Here is a 21181-nt window from a genome sequence, read left to right as displayed (position 1 = left end):
ACGCTGATGCGGTCGGAATGGTCTTAATTACGGAAACATTGTGTCCGTTTTGCCACGGAACCTCGGCATGTCATTAATGACAGTGTCAGGTAACAACGGCCAACACATTTCGCATGACATTAAAGGTATTTATGGGCAATAAAGAACAAGTAAAAATAAACTGGAAGGAGGACGATTAGAACAAATTCGAAGGTTCTGGCATTTTATAATTTCTCTTAAGCGTCATTAAGAGAAATTATAAAATGCTAGAACTAAAGAAAGATGCTCGTACTACAAACAACAATTACATAAATCCAAAAAAGACCTGAAGAAGTGAAGAGTGAAGCACTAAAAAACTTCCAAATGAGCATTTAGGTAGATTTTGGTGCAGTGTGCATTTAGGTAGATTTTGGAAAAAATAGAGAGACGGAGTTGAATACCAGATAATGCTAGCTTTTTCTGGTGGTTCAACTTCTTATTTTACCCCCAGTTTTCGTGCCTGTCTGTTCCCGTTGATCTATGTAACGGTGCCGTAGAGAAAGACGGATTAGAAGCCGCGTGCGCGCGCGCAGCTGTTGTACGCACGTTAAACGATCGATAGACAATGATTTTCTTTTTTCTAAGTGTCATTGCCTTAGGTCCTTTGGCAATTGGAATTAGAAACTGCTGAGTCAGTTTAATCAGTCAATATTTGAACCTGTTTAAAATTCTTTCATTTCTTTTTTGTTTTAGTTCTATAACGCAAGGTCATTTAAACAGTATCTTTATTATTGATAATGTCGTGAATTGAAATTTGAGAATTCATGATAATGATAATGCTCGCGTTTCAATTGTTGTGACCTATTAAAAGACTTGTGCTATAAGTATTTGTTACAGTTATTTTCTCGGTAATATTGCTATTGTCAACCTTCCAACGTTCGCTCAATGATGTAGCTGTTAGGGAACGCTATAGTCTCTCACACTGCTATTCGCTCAATGAATTCAGTCATTTGTATGCGAAGGATCGTAAGACCAAACAGTATTGTAGTGTATTCCTCGTAGGCAAGATTTTATCGGCCGTTTCAAGAACGAAGCTATCACAAATATTATAGAGGAATATCAATACTTTAAAGCTGGTATTGAATATTTAATTTCGTCAAGAGCACTCTTTACAGAAAATAATATGTCGAGTGGTTGTTAATTTTCGAATGTTTAGTTACTGTCGTATTTTTGTTTAAATATTAATAAAAGGTGCCATAATATCAATGTCGTTCAAGTTTTAGTGGGCTAATAAATTAATGTCCACCTTCATATTAAATGGAAAATCAGACTTATAAGAATTTCAATTCAGACATTTGCAAACATCGCTGTTTGCAAATTAATCAGATTTGAATATTGAAAATAGTTTTCGATCGCATGCACTTTCAATGTGCCTTACCTTTGACCATGTACGGGTCATCACTCGCGGATTAATATTCAGAGTCATTGCCACCAGATTCACAAGTTCAAGTTGCTGTTATCCGGAGAAAGCTTACCCAGATATTGTTGACGTTTTTGTCTGTTCAGCCAGTGCTCACTGGCGGGTGGAATGTTCACGGTCCACGGCGCCTTTCGTAACACTCCTCTTGAGCGCGCTAGTGCAAATGTTTTTGTGTGTATCTGGCTTTATGCATTCGTGTCGACGGGCCGTGTCTCGATTTGACGTTTAATCCGCCATTATCATCCGACGATTTGAATTCCGAACTGCAAAAAACTCTTTGAAGTTTAGATTAGGTGGATCGGCTTTTCATAAAAAGTGATTGGATGCGGTGGGATTTGCTAAAGAATTTTATTTTACCTATTCAATAAAATTTTAGCTGGTGTTATAAATTGTACAGTGAAAAGACATTAATTTCCCATTAAAGTTAGAGGCCGGAATCCATTCAGATTTGAACGCTCCAGTTTTCTAACACGCGACTGTTAATTTCCATCATGTTGTAGTTGTAGGTATTGGGGTCATACTTTTTCTGTATCGATATGTCGTTTCTCGAGTTGATCCAATCGATTTCGTGGATCTCGAGAGAACGAATTCGCAATCCCGAGAGAGACTGGTGGAATGTCAGATCGTGAGGCACAGGTGCACGGGCGTTGCTCTCTCCCGTGCCGGTTCGGCGCGCGTTCGGTTGCCTCCGTGATTTTTGAATTAAGAATGTCCTTTTTTGATTGGTCGTATCAGGCAGACGATTCATTGAGTGTAATTTGAGTTTTTTACAAGGTCGTGAATCAGTGGCGGTTCGGGTTCTTGGGAATTGGGATGCAGCGAAATTCGAAATTGGAACGTAGAAATGCTATTTGTTAGGGTTGTACTCGAGTAGTTGGTTGATTTTAATTCCTCCTTAATTTTGTTTGTGTACTTGAAGATTTATCTCAAGAACTAATAATGCTAAAGTTATCAATCAACGCTGACGCGTAACATGTCCTTCGATTAATTTATAAAAATCCAGATTGGATTTAATCTTTGTGAACATCATTAGTTACTGATGACAATGCAATCACAATGATTGTAGTTTGAAACGAGGGAAGATATTCCCACGTATTAATTGTTGATCACTTATTAATTAAATCCACTTGTTATTGTAATCCGATCATAAAGCTGGTTACCCAGAAATCACAATCGACGTTATTCTACACACATTACTATAGTTATTGTATTATGCCATTTGCAAATTGATTGTATTAAGTAAGTGTCCAGTGATATAGCCGCAAAAATACATCTTCAGTTAACTATGGTAATAATTTGACTGCTGCTGTCGAGTCTGTTGACTGTACTTGGAATAGTTTCGCGAAGTAGGTAGGTACCTACTAAGTCTGAAGTCGTGATCGCGATTCGTAAACCCAAATGATGTTGATCACACACTGGGGCAGCGTTGCCAGATTTTTTTTTCGCCAAGTCGGGACTTTGGTACTTTTTGAGTGAAAATAGCGGGATTCTTCCGTCAAAAGCGGGACATAGTAAAAAACGTCCATAATCAAAGGTTTTCAAATATTTATCTTTTTATTACGTGACAATAGATAGCAAAAGTAGCCATAGAAAACGTATTTTAACAAAAAAATAATATTTTAAATCAGATTTACTCTATAGTTAAATTTCGTCTCTAAAATAAAAAAAGAAAAAAAAAAAAACTATTCTTTAGAATAATATGGCGTTTCAAGCAATAGTCTGGTGAAGTGAGTCTCTCTCTCCGAAAAGCGGGACCGAGCCTGTCCCGCGCGGGACATTTAAATTTCATTTAAAAATCGGGACGTCCCGCCAAATTCGGGACGTCTGGCAACGCTGCACTGGGGTTACCCAGAGCGACTTGATGTTTACCACGTCCTCTAGGTATAAAGGCGTGTTCATGCTTGCGAAGCTAAGATGCTGTAAAGCTAGATGAAGACCGTACAAAGCTGTGTCTAGTGTCTAATAAGCACTGTATGTTTTGTGTCAGTGTCAGAGTGTAGAAGGAGAATTTTTAATCCGATTACAGGGCTAGCTAGATAAAGAAGTTTTAACTTGGCATTATTGGTAGTTGATTACAATCAAAAATTATTCGAAATATCTTTCAACTGTTTCACAATTGGACATTGATGAATGCGATATAGGCATAGTAACCATATCTATCCAGCTTTCAACTCCACCGCACTAAATTCCGCGTTTGTACCTACTTGGTCTTAGTTCAGCAAAAGTCGGCTGCTCTCAGATACTCACGCCCTGCTTTGAAATCTGCCCTAAGCTCCGCGTTTGTGGATAACGACAGCTCGTCAAGCTAAACACTGTGGAATCCTATGTAGCTGACTGTAATAGGGACGAATTTGCGATAATTATAGTAACTAGCTTTTGCCCGCGGCTTCACCCGCGTGAAATTTAGTTTGTCACAGATCGTCATAAATTATAGCCTATTGTTATTCTGGGTTATAAACAATAATACTGTAAAGTTTCATTAAAATGCATTCTGTAGGTTTTGCGTGAAAGAGTAACAAACATCCAGACATCCAAACTTTCGCATTTATAATAGTAGTAGGATGATGTGCTGTCTGTGCTTAGCCTTGTTGATTAAACAAACGTCAGTGACTGTCAGATAAACTCCGCGTTTTGTGTGAACTTGGCCTTAGTTCAGCAAACGTCAGCCCCAGGTGTGGACTCGAGAGCTGCGAAACTAATTTGTCTAGAAACGCTTGCCAAGTATTTGTATGCGGAATTGGTTAACGTATTTTACGATGATTGTAATTCAAATTGAAACAGATGTGCTCGTTGAATTTAAACTGGGAGAGGACGGATTTTAATGGATAATTAATGGAAAATAGTATCGTTAAATTCAAATCTGTCATTTGTCTACTTATTTACAGCATATTTGAATCACTCATACGAAAATTACTTGAGATATAAAAAGATCTGGGCATCCGACGAGTATCGCAAAAAGGATGTAGAAAACGATCCGTTTCCGATGGAGGACCACTTACAGTGTTCCCTTTATTTCATTCGTGAGATGCCCTTCTATGTCGGTAGTTTAACATCTGTTTAGAATAATCCATTTCAGTCCTTTGAGTCATCTTATTATAAGACTAGCGGCCGCCCGCGACTTCGTACGCGGTTTAGATTTTTTCATACAAATGTTTTTTCCCGCTAATTCCCGTTCCCGTGGGAATTTTGGGAATTCCTTTCTTAGTGCACCTCTACGGTACCTAAGCTACGTCCCTTCCAAATTTCAAGTGCCTACGTTTAGCCGTTTAGGCTGTGCGTTGATCTGTCAGTCAGTCAGTCAGTTTCTCCTTTTATATATTTAGATGTCTAATAGCAAGACTGCATTAGACCTAAAAGCCCATGAAGTTCATAATTCCATGTTTGTCTGGAAGTCTAAATGTTCCTTTTACATTCTCAAACGTTTAGAGCTGCCTAATGTCTTTGCTCTGTATTGTAAAAAAAAAAATGACGGTCAAATATTTACTTTTAATAAAATAGGTTGAAGTCTAAGCAGTGTGTTGTTAGACCAATGACAAGCTTGGGTTTATGCCTAAGTTCGAGTCTGGTTTGGAGCCTTATTTGTTTATAAATAGCTTTGGAAAACACACCTCTAAGTCCAACTCGACAAGACTTTATAGGAAGCAGTTTTGGAAGGAAACATAAATCTTCGAATGCCTTGAGTGACTTGAGTCCAATGCACCAGGGATTTCCAAATTCAGATTGGAATAGAAAAAAAGAGAACTGGTCTAAAATATTTGTAACCCAACCTACACATTGAAGCACCAATATTCAAGAACCTTGTCAAATAAATGTTTATGACTGTGTAGAATTCGGAATACCGTTACAAATTTACAATCGGTTGTGACTATTAAATAAAACTGCAGCACAAATTAAAATTTAGTCTCGTTTAACAACTTCGTGAGAATATTTTTGTAGGATCCAAATCGGATACGGCAGTAGTGACGACGTCACATTCACATCAAGCTAAATACTGCGTTTCTGCGGCACCTTATGTGATTGTCATAGATTCCATTTTGCAACAAATGTGATTTGCTGTCGGTCGACTGTAATAAAGCTTAACTTACTAAGATGTCTCTTTATTATTTTGAAAGTAATGAAATCAAAATTGAAACATTCTTGGAACTTTTTCTTCTTTTACATTAATCAAGCCAAAAATGAAGCCGAATTGTTTAATTTTATTAATTAAACTTCAAAGATAAGATGCACGTCTACTGATTGCTAACATTTTTATTGAAACATGAGATCAACATCTCTGATTTATGTAAGAATTTCTTTAACGTCTTCAGGTTTGGCCTTTCACGAGCTCTTATGCAAATCTAAATATACTGCTTCGTGTACAAAGCTTATTTAATTTTTAAACTTTAATAATACTCCGAATTTAAAGCCATGGGTCTTGTTAACTTTTCGCAATACCAGTAAGTCAAACAAAGTTCCTAAGTTCACAATGGACGTGAGGGTTTTGCCCATAACTTGACTTCCAACTGCAATTAGTCCATGTTGAATAGATTTTAATCGTACCCACAGTCTGTTCGAGTTGCCCCTTCTAATAAAGCACTTTGAACTTCCTGGAGAACTACCGCATGTGACAGTTTCTACAGTAGGTTAGGTATCCACAGTAATTTGAATTTGTAATCCTCTTCACAGCATATCAAAAGGTATTTAAAACTTCCATTGTCTTCACCTTTCTCATCGGCTTCTAATTAGTTTTTCGTTTTTTCTATCTCTCATCGCAATTAACACTTTGTTGACAGATAAGTACAATATTAGCTCCTACCGTTACATTTTTAACATGTTTACAGTATCTCAGTTCTCATTTCCTTAGAATAAATAGGTATTTATTTCGTACTAACCCAAATTTTTTACGCCCGTATTCACAAACATTACTATGAGGTCTCACAGTGCGCGTGGACGCACAGGGTGAAACACGAACCAATCGCAGAGCTCTATTCAACGCTGTGCGTTTGATTTGCTGCTTCACTTAAGCAAGCATCGTTTGTGAATACGGTCGTTATAAAATGATTTTGTGAGAAATTTGAATTCACATGGGCAACTTTAAACCGCCAGGAATCGCTTTACAAAGTAACGACAATTATTCAAAAAGCGTACGCCTCTAAAACGTCCGCTCTAAAACCAAAACAATTTCCGCCATTAATCTCTTAGACCGTTGCCTCTGCATATTGATACGGTTTTGTTGTCATGCCACATTAAACATACATATTTTTAAACCGTTCTACGTACGGTCTATCGACTCTATGATCCGCTTCCTCTGTAGTCGTACTCCCGTGATATACCATTTAATTAATACCTGTTAAAACTGCCGTCGTAACATTTCAATTATGATTGTTTTTGGTCCAACACCTCCAGTCGAGTGTGGAGGTTTCATAAAATCAGCCAATTGAGACTGACTGTGGGCGATGCATCGTTCTGTAACGAATTAATCGACTATTTGATAGAACTTGTTAGTTTTTACCTTTGCATTGCACATGACATATTAATATAGTCATTGAGCTATTATTTCTTTCAAGTTTTTATTAAAACCATCATTGCTTTTTATCACGGATGGGAAGATAATATAATTATGCATTCATTAAAAGATTTGCTGGGGCAATTTAATCTGGAATGAAATCCTCAGAAAATGAGCTTCCAAAATGCATATCCACTTGTGCCGACCGAAACGGGAATCGGCCGTTCGTTAATTCCACAGATGCAAATTGCCGTTCAATTAGCATCGCCCTTATCATCCGCACTTGTTTACCGTTTTGTTTTTCAATCGCTTTTAATTTGTTATCTCAGTCTATTTATGTTCAGATTTGTGCACTCTGCAGATTGGAATTTACCTTTTTCGATAGTGGATTTTGGATTATAAATAATTTTACCGCAGCTACGAATATAATTAACCTGAATCTCCTTCTATGTATACTTTCATTTAGCAGTGGATTATCTTCAATATTGCAATTGTACTCATCATCGTGTTGTTGACTAGTAGTTTCAGTTAAATTCTCATCACAATCATTGTCGCAAAAATGAGTTTTTTGCCTCATGAATAAATAGCAACCCACTTCTGTCTGCTCTAATTGCAACTAATGTGAGGCACACCTAATTTACAAGTTTCGTCACGCAAATTTGGCTTTGTGTAGCAGAGTTTTGGCTCTTCGGCGTTGTTGTGGTCTACCGACTCGCTCTGTAAGTTCGCTCGTTACAAATAGAACCGTCTGCGAGTTTGCTGGCATTTTTTTTGTCTATATCTACACTCAAGGAAGACTCCTTACCTAAGTTTCTGAAAGTTTTGCTCAGAATTGCACGTTTGTATGTTGTTGAAGTTTTAGTTAGTTGTTTCTTGATATAAAACATCAAATCGTGGAAATCAGACGAGCTAATTTCGCCTCCCTTTATTAAATAAAGCCTGTAATTTTGGAAGCCTATAGTGTTATAATTTGAAAGCGGCAGCCCAGTGTCAATTTGCCCGTTTTTTATGAACGTAACTGAACCGTAAAAGTATATCTGGATTCATTTATAACGACTACAGAGCGGTTTCAACTTCCTCCCTATAAGTGGATAATGATCTGTTATCTCGTTCTGCCGGTGAAACCGCAATGTTTTTTGAGACGTACGCCTTTCCGTTCTATTTCTAATATGGTGAACTTGGAATTTAAAGGTTTGGAAATGAGCTATAATGGCACAAGATAAACTGGTCTCCTTGAAAGTTATTTAAGTAAGTGCCAGCTTTAATCTTGTACTGCTTAAGTATTCGATTAGAATTCTAACGTGGAGATAGACATGCCCGTTTATGGCAATAAATTGTTTAATGTTCATATACTTTCCAGAAACGTACGTGACACCTAAAGCCTAAAGAAAGTGTCTCACGTGAGTTATATCTTCAGCATTAATGTTCAGATCAGGCCTTCGGATAAGTTTTTATGATCGGCACCGATTTAGCCCCTGAGCCCGCGACGTCTTAACTTAAAGACGTAAGTAAAGAGTATTGGTATGATTTATTCAGAGATTCCGTCGTAAATTTCGTGTGCGATCCGTAGTGCCCCCGGGAACAGATGGCATCCGACTCTTTTTGCTTAAAACGAAATTCTCACGTTTATTTTTCATACTTCCTTCGGTAGAGTTGGGCCGCTATTTTTAAATGCGAGCGCTCTTTTGGAATAGAATTGAACAAAGGCCCAACTTCAGAAGTGTATGCTCTACATCTGCCATTGGTTCATTTTTGTGACAAAATTTCCGCTTGGAAACATAACTCGACGAAGTAATTTCACAGTGAGTTCTTTGGATGGTTTGATTAAATTTTGTAGTCCAGTTAGGTTGACTGACTGTTCTGACAAGTCATAATGAGGCGTTTAGTAGTAACCTTCCAAGTTTATTAAATACTCCTTGATTACTAAAGCTAAGTAAAAAAATAAGTACTCCAGTTAATCAAGTTGGAAGTTATTTGGCACATCAGTAAATTGGAAGCGTAATTATACTTTATATGAGAACCGACCACGATTGTTTCAGCATTCCGAAGGCAATTATCAAACCAAATTAGGTACATGATTCCGTTACCGAAAGTTATTACCATTTAGCATGTTAATTACCGCTTTATTATCAACGAATCTTCGATGCTCGTATCTCGTCATTTTCACGATACATTTGATTAATTATTCTTACATTGTTGTTAGCCCACGCCAAAAGAACGTCGACAATTTGCTTTATTAATGTTAAATTTTTGAAAAAACTAAGTCCAAAGTCCGACAGAAAAACTAAACGGATCCAACATAAAATCCAAATAAGGAATGCTTCGCAGATTTTCAGGCATCTAGGCATGTAATCTGCTTTACTATTGTTCAGCATTGATGAGATGTGTTATCTCGAACTACCTTTTTATTCCATATTATCTAACCCTTATCATAACCGAGGTCACAAGTCAAAACCTTGGTATCTTTATGGGCACCATAGACCTCTGACTGAAGAATTAAAACAAGCTACCGATCAAATCAGAAACAAAACACAACACGCACAAGAAAGTTAAGCTTCTAAACCGCTCTACATGCGAGATGTTACATCTTTTTATATAACCAGCGAATTGGCGTTAACAAATACTGGTGTTTGCCCACATTTCCTAATTGGGTGATTTTCTAAATTGCCCAGTTTTATGGGACCATTGACTCATCCTATAATGGCGCCTGACTGCGGCCAGTATGATAATTATATTAGCGCTACTACTATTTGTCTAACTTTCAAAATATTTGCGGATGATGTGAACTCGACCAAACCAGTTTCGGAGTCGGTTTTGTTTAGAGTTCTCGTTTACGACGTTTCATTCACATGCCAGTTGATCTATGGTGGTGCATAGAGTAAATGGATGAACCATATCAATTGTTTTGATTCCTTCAACCACGCGTTTGAAGTATGCAAAAGTAAATCTGTACGTTATATTACTTTAGAGTTATTTTTGTAGTGTCAACTACCTAGTTATGGTTGGATTCACCATGATGAAGCTAGTATGTGAACAAGCAATTGTATGGCTGTTCTTTACGGTCTGTGGTCTTAGTAAGGGTTCACACCGGAAATGGGACCTGTTTAGCCACATCCTTGTTGCTACAGTATTTGAAGCATTTTTATGGATGAGCAGCTTGAATGGAGCTGGTTGAGAAATGAATTGACAGCAGCCGTGATGTTATGATTGATGTGTCATTAAAACTTTGTAATTACTTGCTACTTTTTTCTAGCATAGTTAAGACTGATTGGTTTTTGTTTATTTAAGCATTGATGTATGATGAAGTACTACATGTGTGGAGCAATAAAGAAAATTAAAGCAATATTTTACGGTCAACTCAAACGAGAAACAAATAAATAAAGCTTTAACAATTTGTGTTAGTCTTATCCACATTTAATGAATCGTTCGAAAGTATCTAATTACCTCCTTTTTTTGTTTCAGGTGCCGTTATGATCCAAAGACAATAAAAACGAGAAGATGCATCTACAAATCTTTTTAACTTTAAGCGCCGTCTTGTTTAGTGAAGCGAAACTGCCAAGATTAAATCGCCACACGCAGCCGAATGAGTTATCGAACCCCACACAGAACTCGCAGGCGCAGCGGCTTGTGCAAATAGAGGCGAAGACGGCAAAAACGAACCGAATAATCGATCAGTATCGAGTGAGGCATCGGCGAGATGTATTCGATTCGAAGTCCTATGAATCGAGTCTGATATGGGCGCATTCGGAGCGGTTAGATGAGAACGGAGACGTGTTACTACGATGGGTGAATTCGGATTCGAGTATAACCTTCAGACTTGAAGCGAGAACCCGTGGTTACGTCGGGTTGGGATTCAACTCGGCAAGAAACATGAGAGGCGCCGATTTGGTAGTCGCCTGGGTTGACGACAGGAATGGCAACGCTCAGGTTCTGGTGAGTATTATCAGCCACATCTGTTGTTTGTGGGAACCCACAGCGATGTTTGGGGTGGCCCCGATCGTCTTTTATTTTTTATCCGATCAAATCTAGAAAAATCGCTGCTTTTTTGTTTTGTTCAATTGCGAACAAATGCTACTTTTTTGTTTCGATTCTCAACGTTTGATTGACGTGATTCTCATTGTACATGAAAGATGTTTTTAGAGACGTATCTTTCATCTTTCAATTAAGACTTCAATCGAAACCATCTAATTGGGCATCAGACAGAAATGAGCATTAGCGTTATTGATAACGTTTTCTTTCTTTCCATTTATATTGTTTCTTTTCGTTCGTGAAATATCTGAAATAGGTATCTAATTGGAACATTGCGATTGAAGTACGTAATAGAAAGATGATTACATACTTGTAGAATTTGATGATATTAGAGCTAGACCAAATATAACCTAAATTAATTTCAAAATTTTCAAAAATTTCTACAACTTACTCATTTCTAAGACAACGCACATATTAAAGGTAACCTTTACCAAAACCATAAAATTAATTCTTTGTACTCGTCAAAATTGTGGTTAATTTAATTACATACCCTAATAACCATACACGTCGCTTCTATGACTTTGATTGAGGTCCTCTTAAAGTTATGAGATTGCAAACTATTTAGCTAAGTAATTTCTGAGATCCAAAGTTTTGATGCAAGAGTAATATTTGGTGATTGAATCTGTATAGTATAATTTTATACTTTTTAATATGGGAAGTGAAAAAGGTATCATGTGATCCTTCAAAAATAATGTTTGTTCTACAGAAAATGTTTCGTGTACCAGAACTAATAGTACAGGGATCAGAGCTAGTAGCTAGTAACTGAACAACGCTGTGGCATCCTATAAAAATTGTAAAAGGTGCCGCTTTGCAACGAAAATGTACTGTCATGTCAACTTGTCCAGTTTCTTCTGCTTCTTTATAAGCTAGTCGTAAATTGTTCTCCATGCGTCGTCACTCGTTACCCATCCGACTTCAGAGCAAACTATTCAGAAATTCAATATTTGCTTTAAATTCTCTTGTAACATCATACACTTTCTTTCTACTTTCAACTGGTAACTAGATCGGATTGTCTACAAGTGTTGTTAGGCATAACAAGACACAATGCTCTGCGGTTTTCGGTGGCAGTCAACGCCCTAATTGCTGGACCATGACGTCTGCTTTAGTTGTCTCCTTTTTTATATCAGGGGTTCCCAACCAGTCATAGTCATAAATCTTTATAGCATCATGTTGGTATACAATTGAATCTTACATAAGCTCTTCATAGCAAGATCAAGCAGATCTTACATAGGCGCAAATCACCGAATTTTAGTTGGCCGATAGTTGGGTCCGACTGTTAATCAGTATAGACAATAGACATGTATGTATGAAAGTGCGCAAATTACACCAATTTGGTATCGGCCGATTCTTCATACAAATTAGAATCGGGTCCAACTATCGGCCAGCTGAAAGTCTGTGGTCTCTCTGCGCCTAGGCTAAAGGAATCAAAGTGCTCCCTGGGCCAGAAAAGGTTGGGAACCACTCTGTTTAAATAATCGGATTGGTTAGGCTGGTTCTGATTTGTGGAATGTTCCAATTAGGTCTAATAATCTTTGCTTTTGATTTTGGAGCCTGTATCTTTGCTTTGACGTTCAATGTTACGTTACCAAAAAGTTTTCTATCCTGTCTTATAATATTATGTTGCGTAAATAGCCTTCGTTATATGAACCCTGTTAGTAAATGAAGACTGTTGTTTTACTAGCTTTAATGATATTAGGTAACATTGTTTACAAGTACTTCAACACTCGACTTTCTTGAACTACATCTTTAAGAAATTCAAGAAGAACAAAAGGTCTTTACAGAAGTTTAAATGTAACTGCCAAAACAAAATTTTGAGTTGTTCAATTCCTTTTTCTACCACCAGATTGCACCAATGGTTCCCAAACCGCAACCAATTTGCATACAAATGCGCAATCCTTTAAGTTTATTCTAGATGTTAGATTGTTAGCTTTTTTCCTCCGAGCATTTTCATTATTGCACGACCTTCTGTCCTTGTCGGGCGCGGGTAATCTGACGAAGATAGATAGCCTGGGACGATTTATTTGAATGCCAACTGTGTTTTTTGTATGGAGATTTTATTTATTTACTTACACATGTCTGCATTTGAAGTGTTTGTTTTCTAAATATCAATTTTATTCTTGTCAACCGACTATGAATGAAGTCGGTTAAGTACCTTTGTTAGGTTACCTTATTTTGTAGACGTACCTACGATAAATTGTTACTAAGTCAATCATATTGAGTAGAATCCCAATTTGCTAAGACCTGATTCCTTGATCCCTTGAATTCAATTATCGTTAAAGCATTTACAAACTACAATGCGTTTGACGTTTTATTAATTAAGCTGAAATTGAAAGTGTTTCGTTTATCGCCATTTTGTCACTAACGAGAAAGTTATGGTTGAGATATTTTTATTTCGTGATCCTTTAACCTCTATGACTTTATTTTATAAGATGCTGACCAAAATTACGAACCTCAATCGAAATCCCTATGGCTCCTCAATTAGGTATCTCTACTTTTTACTTTTACTACTAACTACATTTGTAATGTATCTCACAAACAAGATTATAGTTTCCCAATGATAACAACTTAGTCGTGCGTGTTGATAGTTTAGCTTCGATACGAAAACAAAAGCCACCGATCCTGCTATCCCCGTATCGAACTTTTAATGGGTTTCGTTCGACCGAATGGGATACTGTAGTTTTGTCCTGTTCGTAATAGAGCTTATTATTGCCTGAATGGAAAGGATTGGACCCATATCAAAATGACATTCGCAGAAAAATGGGCCTGGACCTTATTCATGAGATGCAAGGATATATTTGACACGTTTAACGTTAAAGGGTTCTTTAGTTACACGGATATTTTAGTATACATCATCACCGTGAACTATGAGGTTAACAGTAAGTGCTTGTTCCCATGGAGATATCCCGTTTTTTGCAGGATCCGGTTTAGTTTTACGTGTTTTTTTTTCAATATTAACGTTCATACGAACATCCCGTTTGCAATGTCCAGAAAAAACCGATCTGTTCGAATTTTTAATTTGAATTTCAAACACCCACAGTCCGTCAGTGTTCACATGACAGTCCAGTTTTGCGATTCTGCATTACTGGTTCCCGCAAAACTGGAACGAGTCCTAACTTTCTTTTTTAAATATTTTGTAAAAAAATCCAAAGTGAAAAAGGTTCTCCTGTAAAATTTTACTCATCGCCCAATTCCCGCGCTCTCGTCGATAAATATTACGTTATCTCGCGGTACTTTGTATCGAGGTGTTCCTTATTCCGGGGGGATAAACAGGAACATTATTAAGCTCTTTAAAACCATATAAATTCAGACCCGAACGGGCGCAAGGTAACGAATGGTTAACCACTCCTTTGCGGAATCCCTGCTTAGTTAGCCGAGTACAGTCGGGAAGAGAAGCCATGTTTTTTTACGTCGTTTGTTTGATTATTGCAATGGCTGTCGTATTGCCACACTTTGAAATAACCAATCATAAGGACTTAGCTCACTTACTTTAACCATAACTATAACTGTAACCGGTATTTTTATCGAGTTTTTACAGAATTTTGACCTGATTTGAAGATGGTGCAACCCAGGCTTGGTTTTTGTTTTAAACATTCATTACATGCATCAGTCAGAATAAATAATAGTCGTCCATAATATGCACACGAATTACCAACCCACACATACTGAATATTTATTTCAACCGGTTAACATATCAACGAAATAAATTGGTCAGCACAAATAAATCAGGCTTAAACTAAATCCTTGCTTTAAATTGCACATTTCGTCGAAATTCAATCAAAAAATCCGTCGTAATGTTCCTGTAGATTACATAATAACGTCGAAAAAATATATCCACAGTAGAGCTACTGTGGATTACATAATATAAAATAATAGAATTATACTGTCTGTAAATACCTCCCCACGTCTGTATTCCTAAGGAGTTTGCTCTAAGAATTAGGTTAAGTGTATAATGGTTTTTCATTTTACCTATAGACGCACAGAAGCTTGAACTGAAGAGGCTAAGAAAGAAAATGGTGGTAAAAAGGAAATGCTAAAAATATTTCTTGTCCTGGGACTCTTTTTAGTTTTTGCTGTTGGTAATAGACTAAGTAGTTTTGTATTAACTACCTACCTACTTAGTTTGTGTTAATTTAAAAATACTTACAGTTAAGTTAGAGATGTAAGTAAGCATTGTTTATAAATGAACGTTAAAATTTACTTCAGAATTTTGCATTTCTGTGATTTTGTTCACTTGTGAAAGGTTTTGCTGGCTTGGTCTGGTTTTGCCAGTTGATTTAAAAGTCCGATCGAGGCACAAAAATATGGATATTCCCCTTTTCAGTCCCAATGGTGTGATTTCCCTGGATATAAAATACGTCACACGCTACATACCTGCAGTATGAATGAAAGAGGATCTAGGGCCCGTATTACGACGCTAAGGATGGGCTGCACCTTCTTACTTTAACCACAGAATAAGTAATAGTACAGGTACAGAAGGATTACTCCGCAAGACGATTTAAATAAATGCGAGTCTTGCTACGACGCGATACAGTGGAATTCAGCTCGCACAGCACTACGTACCTACAATTTTATTCACCTACAAGTTTTGTCTCTTTCTATCGCGTGCCTCTGAACTCTTCTTACGCTGTTAGGGTTAGTTAATTAATCTACTTATTTNTGACATGGCCTGTCAGACCCCAGTCACCTTGATGAGCTCGCCGTAGTCGTCGTGTCGCGCGCGCTCCTCGTGGAAGGGATACATGGCGTGGTGCCGCTTGTTGGTCTTGAAGCGGCCGGTAACTATATACCCACGTCGTCGGTCCATCGTGGCCTGTCAGACCCCAGTCACCTTGATGAGCTCGCCGTAGTCGTCGTGTCGCGCGCGCTCCTCGTGGAAGGGATACATGGCGTGGTGCTGTCAGACCCCAGTCACCTTGATGAGCTCGCCGTAGTCGTCGTGTCGCGCGCGCTCCTCGTGGAAGGGATACATGGCGTGGTGCCGTTTGTTGGTCTTGAAGCGGCCGGTAACTATATACCCACGTCGTCGGTCCATCGTGGCCTGTCAGACCCCAGTCACCTTGATGAGCTCGCCGTAGTCGTCGTGTCGCGCGCGCTCCTCGTGGAAGGGATACATGGCGTGGTGGCGCTTGTTGGTCTTGAAGCAGCCGGCCGGCCGCGCGTCGTGGCGCACCGGGATATCGTGGCGTCCTGTTACCACCCACATCTCTAGCTCGCCGTCCGAGTCGGAGTCGGAAGATATGCCCGCTGTTTCTTCCCTGGAGACAATATAAATAAGGTTAATAATTTTAGACTAGAGCCTGGTCCGTGAGCACGTAGAATTTTGTCCAATGACCCCAAGCTACCCATCCTTATCGCTCGCGCGTAATTATATTGCTGTCGCGACTGTGCGACGGGCGCCCGCAGTGAGTGTGCGAGCGCGGCAGCAACATAATGACGCGCGAGCGATAAGGATGGGTAGCTTGGGGTCATTGGACAAAATTCCACGTGCTCACGGACCAGGCTTTAGGAAAGAGAGGACAGACGCGCGGCCATGCGTGATTTATTGCCACAGTGGCTGTGTCACGGTGCCAAAAAGTCATCCGAGCGAGCATAGCCTTAAGAACACACGAGAAGATCACAAACAAACTATCTACTTGGAATAAATAATTTCGATTTTAGGGATGTTATGGATATGTAATTTCGGTTATGAAATATATGAATACGGTTACGGATATCCATAACATCGATTTTGTACTGCCTCTAATATGAAACAGGATGCGAGCAGTGTAGTATTTATAGTCGTTGAAGAAAATCTTTGATTAGCAGTGACCATACCATAATATAATAAAGAAAAGAGGGAATGAAGGACCACGACCTAGTTAATCTACATTTTATAAATAAAGTCGACAGCATAACTGCCTCTTAGTTGAAAAAGTGAGTGAATAAAAGCTACAGGCGCCGTCTTGCTATAGAAGTTAGTCGAAGTTACCACGTGGTATTCTGCTCTAAATGTAAATATAGGTCTTGTTAATGACGTGTATATCTCACTTGACAGTAGACACCAGCCGGTCGCCGCCTACCATCAGCTCCAGGGCTAGCCGTATAGTCTAGGAGTCTAGGGACATGTTAGCGTCTTACTTGACAGTGTTGTTGAGCTTGAGCCGCTGCTGCTGTAAGAACTCGTCCAGCTCGGCTCCTTCTAACTGCACCACCAGTTCTATGGCGCGGTCGCCGCCTACCACCAGCTCCCGGGCTAGCCGTATAGTCTAGGAGTCTAGGTACACTGTTAGTATCTTACTTGACAGTATTGTTGAGCTTCAGCCGCTGCTGCTGTAGGAACTCGTCTAGCTCCTTCTAACCGCACCACCAGCTCTATGGCGCGGTCGCCGCCTACCATCAGCTCCCGGGCTAGCCGTATAGTCTAGGAGTCCAGATACATTTAGCATCTCACTTGACAGTATTGTTGAGCTCAGTCGCTGCTGCTGTAGGAACTCGTCTAGCTCCTTCTAACCGCACCACCAGCTTTATTGGCGCGGTCGCTACCTATCATCAGCTCCCGGGCTAGCCGTATAGTCTAGGAGTCTAGGTACATGTTAGCATCTCACTTGACAGTATTGTTAAGCTTGAGCCGCTGCTGCTGTAAGAACTCGTCCAGCTCGGCTCCTTCTAACCGCACGCGGCGCCGCACCACCAGCTCTATGGCGCGGTCGCCGCCTTTCTCGATCAGTTCCCGAGCCAATGTGCCGGGAGATGTCCTGGAAATAATACATCATAATAAGGTCATTTATTACATTTATATTTTGCAGAGTAAACTAGACTTTCGGCCCAGGACTGCGAGTGACCTTGCCTAGAGTAACACAGCTGAAGGTGACGTTGGCTCCGAAACAAGAATGAACTGACGGTGTAGCTTGGAGCGAGTGGCAAGGCACTGCATAAACGATTTTAGTTCTAAACGGTAACCGCGTTACAACCTTAGGTCCGTGTGCACGTGACTTCCTTCACTATAAAATAGCTCAGTGGAAAAAAAATTGCTAAAACTTGGAATAATAAAACCGATATCAAAAACTTACCTGGCAGTCAGCACAATAGAGTTCTGCGGATGGGGTGCCCATAGCAGGAACAGGTCTCGTGCAAATCCCGCTTCTAAGTCCGGGAATGAGGCCAGCACGACCTTAGGGCCAGGGGTCCTCGTGACCTCGCCCACAGAGTGGCACAGCTGCAGGTGACGTAGCGCGAACAGGCCAAGAGTTTCTCAGCTTTTAGGCGATTATCACACTGCGCCGCGCTCCGCCGCGGTACGCGGGACGACAGATTTAATCATTGTATGCAAGTAGTTCAGTTTGTATCAGGGTTCGAGGATATATATCAAGGGATATATATCTTGATATATATCGGATATATATCCGATATATATCCAGCCGGTTTTGATGATATATATCAATTTTTAAAATTTGTAACTGTATTTGTACTTTTTCACATAAGATTTTTGTTTTTTAGTCGATTATGCCGTATTTACAAGAAGATTTTATGTTTTTGCTTTATTTGTCTGATTTTAAGTTTTAAAAACATTAAAAACATGTTTATGTGACACATATGTAATGGTATTCATAAATAATACAACAAAATAATAGTATAGCTTTCATACAAATTTGATATATATCAAAGCTGATATATATCGGATATATATCATAAATATCCGATATTTTGATATTTATAATAAATATCGGATATTTTCGAACCCTGGTTTGTATAGAAAACACGCGCGGCACAACACACTGACAACGCGTCTGCGCGCGGGATTTTTTATATGAAATCACGCGGACCGCAAGGAGCGCGGCGCAATTTGATAATCGCCTTAACCTAACTTTTTTGTTCAGTTGAAACTTTTTTTTAAGAAAATTACCTGGCAGTCAGCACAATAGAGTTCTGCGGATGGGGTGCCCATAGCAGGAACAGGTCTCGTGCAAATCCCGCTTCTAAGTCCGGGAATGAGGCCAGCACGACCTTAGGGCCAGGGGTCCTCGTGACCTCGCCCACAGAGTGGCACAGCTGCAGGTGACGTAGCGCGAACGGGTTGGAGCGCGCGCCTTCGAATGCTCGCGTTAGCTTGTCATTCATTCATCATCATCATTTCAGCCATAGGACGTCCACTGCTGAACATAGACCTCCCCCAATGCTTTTCATGTTGATCGATTCGTAGCGGCTTGCGTCCAGCGCTTCTCTACTACCTTTGCAGAAGCTCAAAGTTGCACAGCGTGCTATGGAGACGGCTATGCTTGGTGTCTTTACGAGATCGAATCAGAAATGAGGAGATCCGTAAACGAACTAAAGTCGCTGAAATAGCCCGACGGATTAGCTAGCTGAAGTGGCAAAGGGCAGGGCACATAGTACGCAGAACTGACGGCCGACGTCATTTATTAATCACACACAATTTTAGCCCTAAATGGTAAGGCGTCGGTGACCGCGACAGTACCTAGCAGTCAGCACAATAGTTCTGCGGATCAGGCGCCTAAAACGGGAACAGGTCTCAGCAAATCCTGCTTCCAGATCGGGAAAGAAAGCCACCAGATTGGGTACAGAGTGGCACACCTAGAGGTGAGGTAGCGCGAACAGGTCAAGTTTCTCAGGTTTTAACCTAACTTTTTTGTTCAGTTGAAACTTGTTTTTTAAAGAAAATTACCTGGCAGTCAGCACAATAGAGTTCTGCGGATGAGGCGCCCATAGCAGGAGCAGGTCTCGTGCAAATCCCGCTTCTAAGTCCGGGAAGGAAGCCAGCACGACCTTAGGGCCAGGGGTCCTCGTGACCTCGCCCACAGAGTGGCACAGCTGCAGGTGACGTAGCGCGAACAGGCCAAGAGTTTCTCAGCTTTTAGGCGATTATGACACTGCGCCGCGCTCCGCCGCGGTACGCGGGACGACAGATTTAATCATTGTATGCAAGTAGTTCAGTTTGTATAGAAAACACGCGCGGCACAACACACTGACAACGCGTCTGCGCGCGGGATTTTTTATATGAAATCACGCGGACCGCAAGGAGCGCGGCGCAGTTTGATAATCGCCATAACCTAACTTTTTTGTTCATTTTTTTTTTTTTGGATTCCCGGAGCCATAGTGTTACATGTTTCTGTTCATAAAGTTCAGTCTTCCACGTCGAAAGATTCTACACCTGGACGACCACTCAAGGAGTTCGACGAGTCCAGCAAAAAGACGAAAAGAAGAAGACTTTTAGACCTCATTTCCTCAAGAAGTACTTGAGAACTGATATTGGCTGCTGAAGCTGCAGCGCAAATGTCTGCTGGCCACAGCAACTTGGCAAGTCATTAATGTTGTCCCAGTCTACCCACTAAATTAAAAAACACTGAGATTCTTTGTTCCATATAAATCGCAAAAATGTTTATATCGAAAAATTGATTTTCATTTAATTCTCCATAAAAAACGGGAATTTCATACTTTAACATCTAATACATCATAAGACCAATTATTATTATACTGTAAAGTTAGTTTCTTCTTTACTTTTTAGTCTGTTTCTCTTGATTTTAGGAAATAAATATTTTATTACCAAAAAAAAATTTTTTTTTTAAACCTACCTATAATAATTATAATAACAAGCCCAATTAATCTTAAATTGCACAAAAAAGTAAGTAATGCGTGTATTAAACCCATTAAAGTAAAAAAATAATATTGTCCAGCTAGCTTGTTCTACTCGAATCACTGTGCAGCGTCCTGACGGGCGCGCGCGTGACACCCGACTGATATAATACCCGCCGGCGGGGCGCTTCGCTGTAGGTAATTATCGGATGTACCGCACGGAGTGAGCCAGGCCTGCTTTAACTTTGACAAACGTCAAATCCTGTCAAACTCCTTACAAAAAACACCGGTTATCGTTATAATAATTAACACCTAATTAAGAATTAACACTCAAGATAAACCTCTGATTGGTCCAAATATTTAAGTTTTATCACAACCCTGAATTGAGTTTGAGCCTAATTTGATAATACGCGTATAACTTACTTGTGTATGTGGAATTCTTCGGTATATGTCGGATATTATATTCGAGTATCTCACCCGTAAAAGATAAAAGGGACATTTTTGTCATACTAAACCTTACCCTTGCTAAAACACGGGTCGCCTATTAATTTGTGTCTGCAAAATTATAGGCAATATCTGACGTAATGTGGCTTTACGAGGGTACAAATGAGAATTATCTTTCATATAAACTCTGCATAACTGAAACATTTTACATTTATGAA

General features: G+C 39.5%; 1 protein-coding gene across 1 annotated transcript in view; it reads left to right on the top strand.

Moving 5' to 3' along the window:
* The window catches only part of LOC114360513 (MOXD1 homolog 1), a 67738-nt gene that overhangs the window by 19265 nt on the left and 27292 nt on the right, over window positions 1-21181 (top strand). The window contains exon 2 of the mRNA XM_028315242.1: window positions 10386-10856. Coding sequence (XP_028171043.1) covers window positions 10422-10856 — 435 coding nt within the window. The 5' untranslated portion in view covers window positions 10386-10421. The remainder of the gene's footprint in view (window positions 1-10385; window positions 10857-21181) is intronic.

The sequence above is a fragment of the Ostrinia furnacalis genome, unplaced genomic scaffold (genome assembly GCF_004193835.3).
Source record: "Ostrinia furnacalis isolate ACB-3 unplaced genomic scaffold, ASM419383v2 OfSCF5073, whole genome shotgun sequence".
Lineage (NCBI taxonomy): Eukaryota > Metazoa > Arthropoda > Insecta > Lepidoptera > Crambidae > Ostrinia > Ostrinia furnacalis.
The sequence above is the reverse complement of the archived record's forward strand: the minus strand, read 5'-3'. Positions and strand labels throughout refer to the sequence as shown.